Source organism: Glandiceps talaboti, chromosome 16 (genome assembly GCF_964340395.1).
Source record: "Glandiceps talaboti chromosome 16, keGlaTala1.1, whole genome shotgun sequence".
In the NCBI taxonomy this organism is placed as follows: Eukaryota; Metazoa; Hemichordata; class Enteropneusta; family Spengelidae; genus Glandiceps; species Glandiceps talaboti.
Window position 1 is genome coordinate 377,394 of NC_135564.1, and position 15,158 is coordinate 392,551.

Below are 15,158 nucleotides of genomic sequence, written 5' to 3' on the forward strand. Positions count from 1 at the left end.
TTTGTTTGTTTGTTTGTTTGTTTGTTTGTTTGTTTGACTGTTTGTTTGTTGTGTGTTTTTGTCTGTCTGTAACACAGTTCCTGGGCTCCCTATAGATGCAATGTACAACCCATAACACCAAAGTAAACTTGAGCATTTTCTGCCACAATCGTTTTTAGTAGCCTTGTCATTTTTTATCTGTACCACCTTTTTTATATGAAACTTTTTATGTTTACTCTTTTGCTGTGTTTTTGTGAGCGAGTGTTGTCAATCTGTCTGTAAACTGTCATCTGGAGGACCACTGGCATATGTTTCAGTTTCGAAAAAATGGTTTGGCAACACGAGCTCAAACTATCAAATACATCTAAAAGAAATGACAACTATATATGTTTGGCAAAGTTTGACCAAGGGCAATATGTTCAACAAAATGGGAACATGCTCAGAAATTCAAAGAGTTAAAATAAAATAAATTGTCATTATATACCTCGGGGGTGAAGATGCAGTAAAAGTTACCCTGCGTCTACTACACCTCCACTAACAAACATAGTACATATGTAGTGAAGAGAGTATGATTTAATACTAGGTTTTTCTGTGCAAAGTGTATCAAACATTAGTCTAGTTCGTGACGACCGTATTCCGATCTTACACTACGATATCTTCACACATTACGTGAATATAACGTAGTGTAAACATCAATGTTTCCAAAGAGATAACACCCCTGATGAAGATAGGACATGTGATTCCCACTGGACAGTACAAACACATCCCATCGCCTGTGCTGTGTGGACTTATATGCGAACCTAGAAACCCGTGTTATTTACCCCTTTCATATATTATTTGCCAAGTATCTCAATATTATTGATATCTTATTGTATTCAGGAACATATCCCGGGAAACAAGTGCCTGTGTGTTATTAGCATGTTTACTATACTGTGACTTCCATACCATAACCATCATCTTTTCAGCTTGCGAGAAGACGACAGCTATTGAAGTCAGTGCAGTCATGGATGTATTAGTCTCACTATTCACTAATACATCCACGGCCACAGCGTTTAAGCCTGTCCATGCGGATCATGGACGAATGTTCATCAACTTGTCGGAAATAGTAATTCGATTAAAAGCTCAAATGGTTTTGCCGATCAAGCAACCTTATTACTTCTGGTCAAGACACATTAGAGATACAGTGTAACCATGGTAACATATAAGTAATGTGTACATTTTATTTTTTCGGGCAAACTGAACGTAATAGATATAATGAACAAATTCTACCTTCGAAAAAAACAAAATGGACAAAACAAACTGAGATGACGTATACGATGCTATATTTTGAGAACCCTTATTCTAATATTCTATTCGAAAATAAAACCAAAAGAGAGACTGAGAAAGTTGTGATATTAGTAAAAGGGGCAACTTGGACAGTGGATTATTTTATAGAGATCTGTTAAATTTCATAGAGATGGAGATGGAACTTTTAAAGTGAAATGCCTGAAATGACGGATTAATCCTAAATAACCCCCTTTTCTCAATGGGGTTTGCGTATTATATTAGAATTATCACAACCCGGCGGTTTACCCTTGTTCCTACCTAAAGAGGGCGCATTTCTTTGAACGACGGTGTGACCTCAGTGTGACCTCCTGGTGGCTCGGTAATGGCTAGAAACGGCGCATTGCAACTTTCGCGACAAATCTTGAGAGTTGTCGCAGACAGCCATGGCTTCGACAGAGTTGCGGCAAAGGTACGTGATAGCACTGATACTCATTTTACCGATCACAGTCCGTGTAGCACTCGTGATCAGGGACTATACTAGTGGTGGACGTCCCCGATATGTTGGTGCTGATGGTTGTATCATGGAAGTATAACCCACACTTCCATGGTTGTATGTAGCTCTGGATGGATTGTACACTTATGCTACGAGGTTCGACACGTCTTCCCCTCTCCTATGATCCTGGATGTACGGTATATGGTACGAGGTTCGACATGTCTCAGCTCTGGAATAAGTATATGCTACGAGGTTCGACACGTCTTCCAAGCTTCCCTCTCTCGTCACAACTAAACTAAAGTCCTCTGCATCTAAAAGCAAGGCTGGCATCTCTGTTTGATGAACAAAATTAAAATTTAAGCTAAACTGTGCTGGAACACTTTCTCGTTAGACAGAACTGCGACTGATGAAAGACCCAACAGCCGGTCCGAAATGTCTTAAAACAAGGGTCAACTAAGTATCGACCAGGGACGTATCGCCAATGTCTTCACTGCAATAACCTTGACAAACCGGTCACTTTGCTATTACTGACCTTTAAACCAAACAAAATAATCAAGTTTGAACCAGCTTTGGATAATATGCTTCCACTTATTTCATGCATGGTAGAGGGGGTGGGTCAGGATTTTTTGTGCAATGATTTGAGGGCGGTCTATATTTTTAATGCCTCGGTCTTTTGAAGAACACCCCACCCTGTCCAGTCCCTTGGTAATAGTATTGTTATGGAGAGTGCCACTATTGGCCATAAGGGGGGTAACACATGCGCTGTTACATAGAGGTCTTGGGTGAGACAATCCGATATGATATGATATGATATGATATGATATACGATATGATACGATACGATACAATACGATACGATACGATACAATACGATACGATACGATACGATACGATAAGATGCGATACAATACGATACGATATATGATATATATATTGTATATAGTAGTCCTGTGGGTGCCATAGCTTGAAGGTGTGCTAGATGCACCAAAAGATAAGTATTTTACTTTGGGATTGGAAGTATACGGCTGTCTTCAAACACCACTACGTGTTCAACAAGTCATTTATATCAATTTATCCATATTAATATATAACATACAGTACATATATATAATTTGGTTGTCTGGTAGAGTTATAGATAATACAATTGTCATTATTATCATATGCCTATGCCCAGATCAATTGTTCTTGATGAAATTTAATGTGAAATATCACGTCTGATATGTGTTAAACGTCATCAGAGAATGCCTTTCTGATTTGACAAGACACAGTGATTCCAAACATGAACAAACATAAGCAAACAAAATGGTGGACGGTCTTCCACATTGATGTAATCACATATGGCCACAAAAAATGACACTTCTTTCAAAACAGGGAAATTTTGACAAAATATCCATACCCAAATGATACTATTTACAATCATACATTAAATTATAAATTCATAACTACACTGTACAGGTATCATTCGTTTAGCAACAGTGTCGCCAACACGACTGTAGGCCACCTACTATGTGTACACTACTTCAGAAGTTACACTCGTTTAACCAACTGAGGTTCAGTAGTGCTTTAGGCATCATGAAATGTCTGTGTGTGTGTGTGTGTGTGTGTGTGTATGTATGTAAATGACTTAAAGTCAAAAACATGCCAGACTGATTGCCTTGGTTTTTGGTGGGGACATTACTTAGGGCGTGTAGATGGGAAATTGTTCAAATGAAAATGATCACACCAGAGATGTGTGTTTTGGGTCAACAAATGTTATTTTTGGTCAAAAAACTTAAACTCTAAAACTACTGGGCAGATTGGCCTGAAATTTAGTGGGAATGTTCTTGGGGGTGTTTAATTTAAGAATTATTCATGACAAGCATAGCAACAGACAGGTAGGTAAGTAATTAAAGAATAAATAAAATGTATGTTAATATGCCTAGCAACAAGACCACACCCATAGCAACATCCAAATGATGGTAATATTGCAATGATGAAAACTGGGAAGGGTAGGCAAATGAATAAAGATTCCGAAAATGTATGCAAATATGCTAGCAACAAGACCACACCCATAGCAACAGCCAAATACAGTTGTGTTACAATGCCATTGGCGCTATTTTTAACATATTAAGTCATTTTCTGAAATTTTTAGAGGAATACACTACAACAAAAATTGTATTTCAAAATAATTATGAAAAGTTACACAGATCATTTAAACATCCCATCAAAGCAGTTTTACATGTTCAGCAGACTGTGCACGTGAATGTCGCATGAAAATAAAGTCGTGCAATGCACGAGGCACATGTCAGGCTGTGCCCTTTTTATTTTTCATGTATTCTCTTTGAGTTCCTGGGTATGGGCATATGATAAATCAGTTGTTATCTGATATCACCTCTTCGTTTGTCATATCTCCATTCATGCCATTCCGGCAATGTGATACTCATCTTATGACTCTTGTCAATATGTGGAAACAGCATTCAAAGTAATACAACAAACAAAGGGTATTATCCTCATATTATTTACCTCCGTACTATAGGTCAGTGTTGTAACAAAGGGTAATATCCTCATATTATTTACCTCTGTACTATAGGTCAGTGTTGTAACAAAGGGTATTATCCTCATATTATTTACCTCCGTACTATAGGTCAGTGTTGTAACAAAGGGTATTATCCTCATATTATTTACCTCCGTACTATAGGTCAGTGTTGTAACAAAGGGTAATATCCTCATATTATTTACCTCCGTACTATAGGTCAGTGTTGTAACAAAGGGTAATATCCTCATATTATTTACCTCTGTACTATAGGTCAGTGTTGTAACAAAGGGTATTATCCTCATATTATTTACCTCCGTACTATAGGTCAGTGTTGTAACAAAGGGTATTATCCTCATATTATTTACCTCCGTACTATAGGTCAGTGTTGTAACAAAGGGTAATATCCTCATATTATTTACCTCCGTACTATAGGTCAGTGTTGTAACAAAGGGTAATATCCTCATATTATTTACCTCCATACTATAGGTCAGTGTTGTAACAAAGGGTATTATCCTCATATTATTTACCTCCGTACTATAGGTCAGTGTTGTAACAAAGGGTATTATCCTCATATTATTTACCTCCGTACTATAGGTCAGTGTTGTAACAAAGGGTAATATCCTCATATTATTTACCTCTGTACTATAGATCAGTGTTGTAACAAAGGGTAATATCCTCATATTATTTACCTCCATACTATAGGTCAGTGTTGTAACAAAGGATAATATCCTCATATTATTTACCTCCATACTATAGGTCAGTGTTGTAACAAAGGGTAATATCCTCATATTATTTACCTCCGTACTATAGGTCAGTGTTGTAACAAAGGGTAATATCCTCATATTATTTACCTCCATACTATAGGTCAGTGTTGTAACAAAGGGTAATATCCTCATATTATTTACCTCCGTACTATAGGTCAGTGTTGTAACAAAGGGTATTATCCTCATATTATTTACCTCCGTACTATAGGTCAGTGTTGTAACAAAGAGTAATATCCTCATATTATTTATCTCCGTACTATAGGTCAGTGTTGTAACAAAGGGTAATATCCTCATATTATTTACCTCCGTACTATAGGTCAGTGTTGTAACAAAGAGTAATATCCTCATATTATTTACCTCCATACTATAGGTCAGTGTTGTAACAGCTGAACCAGGAAGAGTCAAATTTGAGATGCCAGTTTGTGAAGAACATTCCAACAAAGGGGGTACTTTACATGGTGGAATGACAGCTACACTTATAGATATGATGACTACAGTAGCATTGATGACCACGGAGAGGGCTGTCCCAGGTGTTAGTGTTGATATGAATATCACGTAAGTAAAGGATGGGGAGGGAAAAAGAGGGATGCAGTTTACTGCCTTAAAGGCCAATGATTCGGTTCCAGGTTCTTGCATTAGTGCGCTCTTATCTGTGGAGACAAAAGATTAGACAGAATCATTCTGTTATTCTAGATCATCTTTATAGGTCTACCAGACAACTATTTCTTGCCAAAGTATAATCTTTATCTGTCTGACATAAGACATGGGCCTTTAGACAATATTTTTAATGGGGGGGGGGGGGGGGGATATTATTCCCCTTTGAAGTTTTAGCAACAGAAAAAGGCAGTCAACACTGCATAGTGTTACTGCTTGTTGTACAACACGTAACAGCCAACCAGAGCATTTCCTTGCTTGCCATAATCATTTATAGCATCCATATAAAGTGTAAATACCACTGGTTTCATTAATATAAGACTAGCATGTAGCCTTTCCAACTGTGGTCAATTTGTAAACAGTGTTGTCAGCTATCATAGCATGTAACCTTTCCAACTGTGGTCAATTTGTAAGGGAAGAAAGGTTAGGGTGATTTTATCTTAGCTGCGTTTCTATATGCTTTAGGTTACCCTGAAAACCTAATTGTCACCAGTCTTGCATAATCAATGTTACCTTTCTAAAGTAGAGGTATGCAAATTGACAAATCTGGTTTTACTCTTGGGACAGGTGAGTGATTTTGGGAAGAAACAGAGTTACAATCATCCCATTGTAATTAAAATCTGATGTAGTGATATGATTCCATTTCTTTATTTACTTCTGTTTCCTTTACACATTGTCATTTGTTTGTAATTCTGTTATTTTGAGACTGGGCTTCCCTTTTCCTAAATCTGACCTCTTCCTATGGCTTTAGGAAGAAGGTGCTCACTCCACTGCTAAAATTTCACTTCTCTTTTTAAGAAAGATGCTGAAGCATAGATTTTCTTGGCTTTAAAACACTGTAACTGAATTTATGAACCACACTTTACTTCCTTGGCTTATTATGTCATGAAAGATCTACAAGTCAGAACAGTTTTGGCATATCTTCAATCGATTACTTCTGTATTTTACTATAATTATCCAAAAAATAATTCTGACATTTTCCCATTTACTGTACTAGGTACATGAAAGCAGCCTTTCCTGGAGAGACAATAACTATCGATGCCAAAGTTTTGAAAGCTGGTAAAACACTAGGATTTACTACTTGTGATATTACCAATGAAAAGGGTGCTCTTGTAGCTCAGGCAAGACATACAAAGTTTATTGGTAGCTCTTAGCTAGCTGTTGAATAAAGATAATGCATACATCTTGGGTGTTTTGGGGAATTAAAAAGTTATTATATTAAACTTGAGACTGTATGAGTGTTACATTAATATTAATTATTGGAATGTTTTATTAAGACCAGTGTCTTTATTGAATTCTCTTTTCCCTCTAAAATACTACCAAATTTCCCTTGGAAAATGAGTGGAAATTAAGATTAACACATATGAGAATGGGTTGGAAGTAAGAGCAAAAGTTAAAAGACACTTAGTATTTCCAAGGCACTAACTTGGAAGGTTTGTACAAACTACAAACTACCTCAGGGAAAGGACTTGTATAGACATGAAATTATCATCAATAGTACTGTCAATAGTACTGTAAGAATGTAAAACACATGTTTGAAAGTTATCCAGTGAAAGCTAAGAAGCAGAATTTACTTCTTTGAATTACGTGTTTTGATAAAACACAAGTTCTCCCATCTGCTTTGTACAGTCAGCTGTGCCACTCCTGTATTCAATACAGTAAGTTAACATAACAATTTATTCTTTTGTTATGTAAATTTAGTTACAACTCCACTGTCTTCTGGGAAGTGTACTGCAACCTAATGATTTGTCAAATTTAGACAATTTCGTCAATTGTAATTTTGTGTTTTTATTTTGAAGTAAAATTAAATATGATATCACTGATATGTGTGATGACTCCTCCATTCAGTGACATATGTCCTTTTGCATAGAGAATAGAATATCAGTCAAACCAGTGTCTGTCAAGGAATGAATTTCTTGTTTCCACTAGCTACTCCTACTGGAAGAGATGTATTAATAGAAGCTTCCTCCCCTTTCAGATGGTATGTCGTGTTGCAGTTTTTCATGTTTCCCTAACACGGCCACCCCCTTTCAAGGTGAAAGATGATCCCAAATACATGTTGTATCAGATTTGCAATCATTCCTTTTCAGTTTTGATAATCTGGAATTTGGACAATCAATGTTCCACTGTGTAAATATAAATGAGTAAAACTTTTGTGTATAACATGAAATGGGGTGCTTTATACTTACTAAGCAAAAGTTTGAGAACAGATACAATTATGTCATCACAGGGCACTCTGAAGACAAGCAGTCAACTTTCACTGGCTGGCTGGTGACCATGGATTTTGTTTGAACTTCAACTGATTATATCTTGTGTAGTAGTGTGCATGCTGTTACTGTTTATATCATTAACTTAATAAAGAGCCCATACGATGTAAGTGATGTTTGTGTGTTATCATTTTGGTGTCTATCTCAAGGTAGTGTACAAAACGAAACCTGACTCGCTCTACGGAAAAGAACTGTAAGAACTACACTACCCTTTCCCCATTTATGGTTACTACAAGCCCAAAGACTATATTCTGTACACAGTCGCTTGTAAACTGTTATTCCTTTCCTAAACGGTTTTATTCTTGTCTATGACGGTCCTAATACAGAACAATGACCGTCATAGACAAGAATATAACAGTTTACAAGCGACTGTGATTCTGTACATTGATCCAGACACATCTTTAACAGAATTTCTGTCAGTGTCACGGGTTTTACAAATTACATCGTAATACTCGTTTTATGCGCTTTACTTTACGCCCTCTACGTTACATCTGCTAGCGCGTCGCTTTCTTGCTAGGTCGGCTGCTGAGGTTGCAAACTCGGCTGAGTCTGTCGCTATTTTCTTGCTGTTCGTTACCCTACCGAAAATCTCACAAGGAACGTTTGACAAAATGGTCAAAATACCTAAGATAGTATCTCACAGAGTAGGGACAAGAAAGAGGATACGCACTCGCAGTCAGGAGCAATGTTGGAAGCGGGAAGGGAAGCGACTTGTGCGAATCACAATCAGCAGAGATGCCACTGATAGCATGCCAGCCACGTCGGTGAATGAATCAGAAGGTGAATGTATATACTATATCGCAGTACAGGAATTTAACTTTGTTTTACATTTGGCACTTCACTCTTCACTGAATATGTACTTCCATATATAACATATCATTGACGGATCTGGTCTGGGACCGTGTCTAATGTCAGTGCTTTCTTGTAGTACATCGGTTGGTTAATCCATTGACCCATCCAACCACCAGCACTCTCTATATGGGTTAATTTGCATCTGTATAGAATATAATTATATTTGTTATGTAAATTTTATTGCTATGAAATAATTTGACATCCAAAAGCCTTGAAGTTAAAGTTCTTTTGAAGTTTTTGGGAACACTGGACTGTATCAATAGATCTATTTTGTCTTATTGACATGACCAAAAATAATGCCTATTGACTTCCACTAAACATGTAATTTTCAACCAGACTTATAAAGTCAGTACTTGTGCATTTATTGTTTTCTTTGTAGACAAACAGTGAAATAATGATATAGTGTTAAATGACTGAAATGAAAATATATCAATCACCATGTTTATACATGTGTTTATCTCTTATTTTTAACAAATAGGCCATGGTGATGAAGATTTGGTGTTTCCTGGTTTGCAGAACCTGTCAGATGATATTCTTCTTCAGATCTTTTCCTATCTAAGTAAAGAGCAGTTAGCATATTGTGCAGTTGTGTGTCAGAATTGGAGAGATCTTGTGTACACACCATCACTGTGGTTTGATTATGAGATACTTCGCTTTTATAATGGATCCTGGAGAGAATATCTTGATGGCAGAAATCGTCAACCACCACTGTGGCAACTAAAGAAGGAAGTAAAGAATCTATCACGTGTTATTTCATATGGCTACAAAACAAAAACAAGACTAGTTATACAGAAGACAATAGACACATGGGGTTTGCATCCTTGTGGTATATTTGGTGTGATGGATTTTTCCCAAGTCAAAGAACTCAAGATAAGTTGGTCAAAGTCATGGGATTGCTTGACAGATGAGAGACAACAAATCCAAGTGAATGCATTTGCTTTATTTCTCTTTCATTTGTCTGTGTCTTGTAGTTGTAATTTAGAGTCGTTACACATTCAAACATCAATGAATCTGCTTGACCAACCCTTTTTTGGTTCAATATATTTTCCATATGGTTTTACCACATTGAAAGAATTAACAGTGACGCATCTTGATATTGATGGAAAGCAAGGATTACAACAGCGACATTTAGACATCTTATTGAGTTGTCCTAATCTGAAAAGTTTCAATCTATATCATTCCAAAGCATACAATATTGCTGATGTTATCCCTAGGTCACAGTCTTTGGAGTCAATAAGTATGGATTTCTGCAAATGCTTTAACATCATTGACTCTGACTTGCCAAACTTGAGAGAGCTTCATGTAGGCAATGCTGTTTTTGATGGATGTGATAATCCAAATAGAAGAAGATGCAGAAAACTGAAAGATATCCTGAAAAGGTCAACAAAGTTACAGCTGATAGATATATCTGAGCAATCAAGCAAACTGGTGAATGCAAGGAATGGGAGGAAGAAACTTTCATGCTGGAACTGGTCACATTTATGTTATTTGCACAGAACAAAAATATGTGGCTACTGGTAGAAGAGCACTGACTTGTGTTAGCTACAAAAGATAACCAGAGCAGCTAGTTACTAAGTATGTAACAGTTACATACAGTGATTTCTCCTTCCGAGCTGTACTGGTCATACTTTTGTTAGTAAAATGTTAGTCAAGTCATGAAAACTCAACTTGTTAGAGGTGCTTGTGTGCATACTCTCTTCATGGATATTCAGCATGTAGCATAAATAGTGGCTGTAAGTCAACAGAAAGGTAGTCGAACCTTGGCACCTAAAAGTAGTAGCAAAATTTTGATCATGTGACTTTTCCAATCATCTTGAAAATATGGAAGTTTTCCTGTCACAAGAAGTAACATTGTAGTAACATTGTAGTAAACATTGTAGTAACATTGTAGTAAACATTGTAGTAAACATTGTAGTAAACATTGTAGTAACATTGTAGTAACATTGTAGTAACATTGTAGTAAACATTGTAGTAAACATTGTAGTAACATTGTAGTAACATTGTAGTAAACATTGTAGTAACATTGTAGTAAACATTGTAGTAAACATTGTACATGTAGTAAACATTGTAGTAACATTGTAGTAAACATTGTAGTAACATTGTAGTAACATTGTAGTAAACATTGTAGTAACATTGTAGTAACATTGTAGTAACATTGTAGTAACATTGTAGTAACATTGAAGTAACATTGTAGTAACATTGTAGTAAACATTGTAGTAACATTGTAGTAAACATTGTAGTAACATTGTAGTAACATTGTAGTAAACATTGTAGTAACATTGTAGTAACATTGTAGTAACATTGTAGTAACATTGTAGTAAACATTGTAGTAACATTGTAGTAACATTGTAGTAAACATTGTAGTAACATTGTAGTAACATTGTAGTAAACATTGTAGTAACATTGTAGTAACATTGTAGTAAACATTGTAGTAACATTGTAGTAACATTGTAGTAACATTGTAGTAAACATTGTAGTAACATTGTAGTAACATTGTAGTAAACATTGTAGTAAACATTGTAGTAACATTGTAGTAAACATTGTAGTAACATTGTAGTAACATTGTAGTAAACATTGTAGTAACATTGTAGTAACATTGTAGTAAACATTGTAGTAACATTGTAGTAACATTGTAGTAAACATTGTAGTAACATTGTAGTAAACATTGTAGTAAACATTGTAGTAACATTGTAGTAACATTGTAGTAACATTGTAGTAACATTGTAGTAACATTGTAGTAAACATTGTAGTAACATTGTAGTAACATTGTAGTAAACATTGTAGTAAACATTGTAGTAAACATTGTAGTAACATTGTAGTAAACATTGTAGTAACATTGTAGTAAACATTGTAGTAACATTGTAGTAAACATTGTAGTAACATTGTAGTAAACATTGTAGTAAACATTGTAGTAACATTGTAGTAAACATTGTAGTAACATTGTAGTAAACATTGTAGTAACATTGTAGTAAACATTGTAGTAACATTGTAGTAAACATTGCCTACACTCACAATCAAATATACATGGCTTGTCATGCCATTCTTCAGACACAATGTAATCATAAATGTAATAGCTTCTATCAACCACCAAGAATGGTCCCGGGTGATGACTTTTGCATCTCACCTACTTGGCCTTCTGCCACTGCTGTTGATCATTTGTGAAAGTACTTATGCATGGATTTATTTCATAATTTTGCTTTATGCCACTTCTGATTCATCCATATTATGACCATTGTATATTACAAACTAGTGGGAATACTCACCTAAGGGTTTGTCACTGTGAGGTCTTCCATATTGTGACCATTGTATATTACAAACTAGTGGGAATACTCACCTAAGGGTTTGTCACTGTGAGGTCTTCCATATTATGACCATTGTATATTACAAACTAGTGGGAATACTCACCTAAGGGTTTGTCACTGTGAGGTCTTCCATATTGTGACCATTGTATGTTACAAACTAGTGGGAATATACTCACTAAGGGTTTGTCACTGTGAGGTCTTCCATATTGTGACCATTGTATATTACAAACTAGTGGGAATACTCACCTAAGGGTTTGTCACTGTGAGGTCTTCCATATTGTGACCATTGTATGTTACAAACTAGTGGGAATATACTCACTAAGGAGGTATGTAATTCGCCCAAAACTGACCAAGTACGGGCAGAGTTACGAGCTCGTAAGTCTCAAGTACGAGTGACGTCTGAACTCGTAATTTCCATATACGGGTGACGTCATACTCTTGCAGTTGGCCTAATTTTCGATGAGTACGCAGAGGACTCACGCTTGTCGTATTCCGCGAGTACGTGGCGAATATCTGAATTGATCGGTCATCCGAGCTGACTACGTGTCCCACGAAAAAATTTGTTGTTCTGATATCAAAGTAATGTTTCGGTAAAAATTTGAAGTTTGATGAATGACGATCGACTTGTGAATGAGCGCGGTTTGTCTTGGAGCTACAGTGTGCATAAAATCACTGTCCACCACTTGAATGACGTGAGCAAAAGACGACTGCATCGGGTGCATTGGAACGATCACACCTTCAATAACATCTCAATAAAGTTGTTCTCCTATTGACCGCCCCGTTGTCTTTTGTATGATTCATAAAAGATTTGAGATGATTGTGAAATGGTGAGAACGGCATGTCACACTCTGACTATAGTGGCGACTTTCAAACAACTTGTCGGCATGAGATGTAACGCAACCATTGATGATTGACTGTGATACCGAAAAGATGATTGTCGGTCAGAAGTGAAAGGAGTTTCGTTTCTTTTTCCAATAAAGATTTTCAAAGGTGTAAAACTTTTTCAGCTTCGGCCTACCTATAAATCTGCGATGTCTAGGAAGGAATCCTCATTCGATCGTGAACCTTAATAAAGCCGAAAAAGATGTCCCGTGTGAACCAGTACCATTGCACGGCGAAGCGGCAGCTATGCTTTCTCCGTGTTTGTTATGGCTAGAGTCGCAGCCTGATTGTGAACCTACCCAGTTGTTATTGCTCCGTAGTTTACCCAGAAAAGCAGCAGACAGCCGTGCAATGAAACAGAAACCCCTGACTTCGTTTTTCTGAACTTTATTTTTTCTTCTCATTGAGTGGCTAAATTGCGGACACATCGTTTTATACACATTGATACAATTTGATTACATTTACATGTCAGTGAACACTATTTATAGATGCAACCATGACAACAATACGTTCTTATCAGCTGTCCACCACGTCGTCGTCTTTCTTGTAAATACGTTTTTTGATTTATTCTACACATATTCAATTCAACAATCTTATATTCAACTCTGTATTTAGTTTTAGTATTAAATAAGTACAATTCATTAAAAAGGGTTTCTATGTAGTACGGTACGTTTCATTTGTCTGAGAGTGCATGTAACATGTGTAAGTGTGATATGCAGCGTACGTGTACGTTCATTCTGTATGAGTGACGTCACTCGTACTTGAGACTTGCGAGCTCGTAACTCTGCCCGTACTTTGTCAGTTTTGGGCCAATTACTTACATGCACTAAGGGTTTGTCACTGTGAGGTCTTCCATATTATGACCATTGTATGTTACAAACTAGTGGGAATACTCACCTAAGGGTTTGTCACTGTGAGGTCTTCCATATTATGACCATTGTATGTTACAAACTAGTGGGAATATACTCACTAAGGGTTTGTCACTGTGAGGTCTTCCATATTATGACCATTGTATGTTACAAACTAGTGGGAATATACTCACTAAGGGTTTGTCACTGTGAGGTCTTCCATATTGTGACCATTGTATATTACAAACTAGTGGAAATATACTCACTAAGGGTTTGTCACTGTGAGGTCTTCCATATTGTGACCATTGTATGTTACAAACTAGTGGGAATACTCACCTAAGGGTTTGTCACTGTGAGGTCTTCCATATTGTGACCATTGTATATTACAAACTAGTGGGAATATACTCACCTAAGGGTTTGTCACTGTGAGGTCTTCCATATTGTGACCATTGTATATTACAAACTAGTGGAAATATACTCACCTAAGGGTTTGTCACTGTGAGGTCTTCCATATTGTGACCATTGTATGTTACAAACTAGTGGGAATACTCACCTAAGGGTTTGTCACTGTGAGGTCTTCCATATTGTGACCATTGTATGTTACAAACTAGTGGGAATATACTCACCTAAGGGTTTGTCACTGTGAGGTCTTCCATATTATGACCATTGTATATTACAAACTAGTGGGAATACTCACCTAAGGGTTTGTCACTGTGAGGTCTTCCATATTGTGACCATTGTATATTACAAACTAGTGGGAATATACTCACCTAAGGGTTTGTCACTGTGAGGTCTTCCATATTGTGACCATTGTATATTACAAACTAGTGGAAATATACTCACCTAAGGGTTTGTCACTGTGAGGTCTTCCATATTGTGACCATTGTATGTTACAAACTAGTGGGAATACTCACCTAAGGGTTTGTCACTGTGAGGTCTTCCATATTGTGACCATTGTATGTTACAAACTAGTGGGAATATACTCACCTAAGGGTTTGTCACTGTGAGGTCTTCCATATTGTGACCATTGTATATTACAAACTAGTGGGAATATACTCACTAAGGGTTTGTCACTGTGAGGTCTTCCATATTATGACCATTGTATGTTACAAACTAGTGGGAATATACTCACTAAGGGTTTGTCACTGTGAGGTCTTCCATATTATGACCATTGTATGTTACAAACTAGTGGGAATATACTCACTAAGGGTTTGTCACTGTGAGGTCTTCCATATTATGACCATTGTATATTACAAACTAGTGGGAATATACTCACTAAGGGTTTGTCACTGTGAGGTCTTCCATATTATGACCATTGTATGTTACAAACTAGTGG

General features: G+C 36.6%; 1 protein-coding gene across 1 annotated transcript; it reads left to right on the plus strand.

Annotated features, from left to right (window-relative positions):
- The first annotated feature begins 1,598 nt into the window (after window positions 1-1,598).
- On the plus strand, window positions 1,599-7,397 carry LOC144447714 (acyl-coenzyme A thioesterase 13-like). Its single transcript, XM_078137792.1, has 3 exons — window positions 1,599-1,714; window positions 5,388-5,572; window positions 6,669-7,397. Exons 1-3 carry the CDS (start codon window positions 1,628-1,630, stop codon window positions 6,823-6,825), a joined length of 429 nt encoding a protein of 142 aa, XP_077993918.1. The 5' UTR covers window positions 1,599-1,627; the 3' UTR covers window positions 6,826-7,397.
- The last annotated feature ends 7,761 nt before the right edge of the window (window positions 7,398-15,158 follow it).